This window comes from Etheostoma cragini, chromosome 16, assembly GCF_013103735.1.
Source record: "Etheostoma cragini isolate CJK2018 chromosome 16, CSU_Ecrag_1.0, whole genome shotgun sequence".
Lineage (NCBI taxonomy): Eukaryota > Metazoa > Chordata > Actinopteri > Perciformes > Percidae > Etheostoma > Etheostoma cragini.
The window spans coordinates 24,232,804-24,237,417 of NC_048422.1; the positions used below are offsets into that span (position 1 = coordinate 24,232,804).

General features: G+C 43.0%; 1 protein-coding gene across 1 annotated transcript in view; it reads left to right on the plus strand.

The window, feature by feature from the left end:
• Positions 1–4,614, plus strand: part of LOC117959744 — an 8,480-nt gene that overhangs the window by 3,092 nt on the left and 774 nt on the right. Inside the window, exons 3-4 of the mRNA XM_034897024.1 lie at positions 1,747–2,154; positions 3,989–3,995. Of these exons, the coding sequence (XP_034752915.1) occupies positions 1,747–2,154; positions 3,989–3,995 (415 nt within the window). The remainder of the gene's footprint in view (positions 1–1,746; positions 2,155–3,988; positions 3,996–4,614) is intronic.

Consider the following 4,614-nt stretch of genomic DNA (forward strand, 5'->3'; position numbering starts at 1 on the left):
GACCCCCCCAGACCTCTCAGGTCATCTGGGACAGGTCTACTTTCTGTCCCCAGAGTCAGAACTAAACAGGGGGGGCAGCGTTCAGTTTCTATGCTCCTCATATCTGGAATAAACTCCCAGAAACCTGCAGATCCGCTGCTACTCTCAGTTCTGTTAAATCAAGGCTGAAGACCTTTCTTTTTGATGTTGCCTTTCTTTAAATTATGTTCTTTTAATGTTTAATTTCTTATGCTGCACTGTAACTTTTACTCTTGTGTTTTATGTGTCTTAATGTTCCTATTTTTAATTCACAAGTTTTATCTGTTTTTATTTTTTAACTGATTTTGTGTAAAGCACTTTGCGTTGCCCTGTTGCTCCAATGTGCTCTACAGATGAAGCTGCCTCGCCTCTCCTAACCTGAGAGACGCTGAGGAGGAAACGTCCCGACGTTGCTCTTCTCTCTGCAGCCTGTGTGTTTCCACGTCTTCTCATAGAGAAGTCATGCCGAGGATTTCCCAGCATGCTTCACTCTCAACCACTTATCCATCTGCTGCAGAATGCCAGACGCCCGTCTGTCTGTGCAGAAAGTGAGAAGAAGGATTATATTATATTATATTATGTAGGATTTCTAATGTTTTACAGGAGCTCTGATTGGACGAAACTTTTAGTGAAACCTCCAATGAATAGTTAACAGAATGTTCCACAGGATTCTTGAATCAAATAAACTTTTAGTTAATTAATGAGCATTGATGCTGAACAACTATTTCTGTTATTGTTGTGCACATGACAGATAGGCTACTGAGCCTTGATATGAGGAAACTAAAACAATGAAAAGTTACAATATAAATGAAACTAAAGACCTTTATTGTGGACGCTTCATTAAAAAGCTTCAAAGCTCCGACAGACTTCCTTTTTCAGCCGAATCACTTCTTTAATTTAGATCCAGATCAGGTAAACATGAGGGAACAGACTTTGGTACCCAGACCCAGACCCAGACCCGGACAGTAGACACATTGGCACTTTAAAAGTATTAAAATGAACCCTCTAAATATTAAATGCAACTTGTAATGAATAGTTCAATAATAGAGCAGCATGTTAAGAGAACAGCGCGTCAGTCTGGACAGTAAAAAGTGCCGAGGTAATTAATCAGTAATTAATCAGTAAAAGAAGGCGTTTGTTTGACTAAAAACAGGCTGCGGTCCAGTGTGAGCTTAAAGGTGCCGTCATAAAGATTAAGATATAGATAAATGTCTGCATATGTACGACTCTTTTCCTGAAGTGATAATGACTGCGTGGTTATGGCTGTGAGATAATGACTGCGTGGTTATGACTGTGAGATAATGACTGCGTGGTTATGACTGTGAGATAATGACTGCGTGGTTTCCCAGCACAGAGGGAAAAGGACAAAGTTATGCAACGCTGCGAGACGTAGACGCACGTGATCCTGGACAGGTAACAGCCTGCAGAGGGAAGTCCATATATGGTCGGACAGGTGTGCCTGCTGGTTCACAGCTGGGCTGGGAGGGGTTGGTCTGCAGAGACACACAGAGACAGAGAGAGACTCACAGAGAGACAGAGACAGAGTCACACAGAGTCACACAGAGACTCACAGAGACAGAGACACAGAGAGACAGAGGCACACAGAGACACACAGAGACAGAGACACAACCTCTGTCAGAGACACACAGAGACTCACAGAGACAGAGACACAGAGAGACAGAGGCACACAGAGACACACAGAGACAGAGACACAACCTCTGTCAGAGACACACAGAGACTCACAGAGACAGAGACACAGAGAGTCAGAGACACACAGAGACACACAGAGGCACACAGAGACACACAGAGACACACAGAGACAGAGACACACAGAGACACAACCTCTGTCAGAGACACACACACCGTCCACCCAGAGAATATCTGCCACCCAGCGAGCAGCAGAAGCAGGATGCAGCGGTGGAAAGGCCGGGTGGAGGACAGTGGGGAGTGGAACCGGGCCGTCCTGGTGTCTGTGGCACAGTTTGTCCCCGGGGTGAGTCTGGGGAGGAGGCCTGGGGCCAACAAGGACACCAAGACTCTCCACCGCACCCTCAGCAAGCTGGGCTTCAAGGTGGACATCCACAGCGACCTGAGCGGGGACGAGATCTACCAGCTGTTCCTGAAAGGTAACGCAGCGTGAAAACACCTGGACACACACTCAGCATGCAGGGATCATCAAAACCCTCTGAGGTCTAGGGCATTCAAGTCTCCTGTTTAGGGTATTTGCATAGACCAGATCCCCATGTGTTTCATATTATGATGTTCAGAACAAACTCAGCTTTCTGTAGAGTGGAGCCACATTCGTCCTAGAGCAATGTGTGAAGAGATAATTAGGCCTTAAAGTTGAAATTCGTATTTTTTTTATTTAATGAAGTGTTGTAATATTGCTTTTTGAGCAGAGAGACATTTATTAAAGAGGCCAGGTAACCCACAGCAGGACTACTGTTTAATGTGGACTCTGTATTTATTGTGCCAGCTGGCTCAGAGTCTCTAGATGTGTCGTAAAGCTTTGTAGCGTTCAGCGTTATTATTCCACGTCAGACTTCTTTTTAACAGCTGCTTGCTCTACAACTGCTGCCTTCGTGTCTTTGTCTCTACTCGGGACAGTGAGACATTGTGTGTGTGTGTGTGTGTGTGTGTGTGTGTGTGTGTGTGTGTGTGTGTGTGTGTGTCTCTGGGTGCAGCGTCAGCAGAAACACCCAGATAACAAACAGAGTGATCAGAGTGGCTTATCACTCACACATCAACCTGTACACACACACACACACACACACACACACACACACGCACACACACACACACACAGCCAGCATGATCCAAATTGGAAAAACAACGTCATAAAACACTCACCTGATGTACTGTAGAGCAAACGGTCTGAGCGTGTTTGTGTGTGTGTGTGAGTGTGTGTGTGTGTGTGTGTGTGTGTGTGTGTCTGTGTGTGTGTGTGTGTGTGTGTGTGTCATATATAGAGAACATAATGTCATAATGCCCAGAGAATACCAAACACGTCATCAGGGACATATTTGAGATACTTTGCACATACTTTACATTTTCAGACACATATGTTAGATATTTATATGTAAAGCCCTTCATCGGGTTGAATGATCAGAGTTTTGAGGAAGAGGATTTCGATGAAGGTCTAGCACCAACAGGTTTGACCCTTGACCTCCTCGTCCGTCCTACTGTCTCACGTTGTCCTATAATGTCTCATGTAACAGACAGTCCTTCCAGAAAAATCCACAGTTTTTTTTGTGATTACTGCAAAAATCCTTGATTATGCAGCACGTTTTCTTAAAAAATGGGATTGACCATGCGGGATATTTATGCAATTTTATGCGTTGAAATTGCGGGAACTCGCAAAAACTGCGTTTTGATGAAAAACAGACCGATTGTCTTGTTGCGTAGTTACGTCACTACATAACGTTCCCATGGCAACGGGGGAAAATGGCTGCGCTTGTGTGAAATAAACAACATTTTTTAAACTTTCTGCTGAGATATTTGTGACTTTTTTTCAACGCAAATGCAGGGATTATGAAATCATGTGCAGAAATCTGCAATCTATGCGGCAAAAGTGCAGCAAATATGAAAAATGATGCAGACTTTAGCTGATTATGATTGAATTATACGATCACATAATTAAGGAAACCCTTCCTGTTCAAATAGTTTAAGTTTAAACCTGTTGGTAATTTCCTCACGCTGTCTGACTTCCTGCAGAACATCCAGACACGTCCTCAGGGACATATTGGACATACTGTACATACTCAGACACCTATGTCAGGTGTTTAAATGTAAAGCTGTAACCCCTTCATTAAGTTTTGAGGATGAGGATTTGGATGAAGGTCTAGTACCAGCCTGTCTACTAGTCTACTAGTCTACATTCATTTCCTGCCAGTTGGACAGTGTGAGGCGTTTACTGCACGTGTTAAATATGGGAAATGTAAAGCTGTGTTTACTGCACCTGTGGGTGCAGGTTTGGAGTGAGTGAACTTATAGTTGTTTATATATTTAGGAACTGTGCACCTCCTTCCCTCCCTTTTCTTATCTTCTGCACTACTTATATTTTATGACATATATGTAGGATGTTATAATCCTTCTTGTTGACACTGGGAAGCGGGTTGCTTCAATCTCGCTGTGTATTATATCAATAAAGTCATTCTATTCTAATCTATATATTATAGTATGTTTTGATATTTGGGTGAAATTATCAGAGTTTTGAGGAAGAGGATTTCGATGAAGGTCTAGTACCAACAGGTTTTGACCCTTGACCTCCTCGTCCCTCCTAATGTCTCATGTAACAGACAGTCCTTCCAGAAAAAGTTTTTTTGTGATTGCTGCAAAAAATCCTCTAGAATTTGGCACGTTTTCTTAAAAAATGGGATGGAATAAGCGGGATATTTATGCAATTTTATGTGTTATGTATTTAATATTTTGGAGAAAAGGTCGAACATTTCTGAGATAAATGTCGGAATACATTGAGAATAAAAGTGTTTCTGTGTGTGTGTGTGTGTATGTGTGTGACTGCGTGTGTGTGACCGTGTGTGTGCGTGCGTGTCTGTGTGTGTGTGTGACCGTGTGTGTGTATGTGTGTGTGTGTGT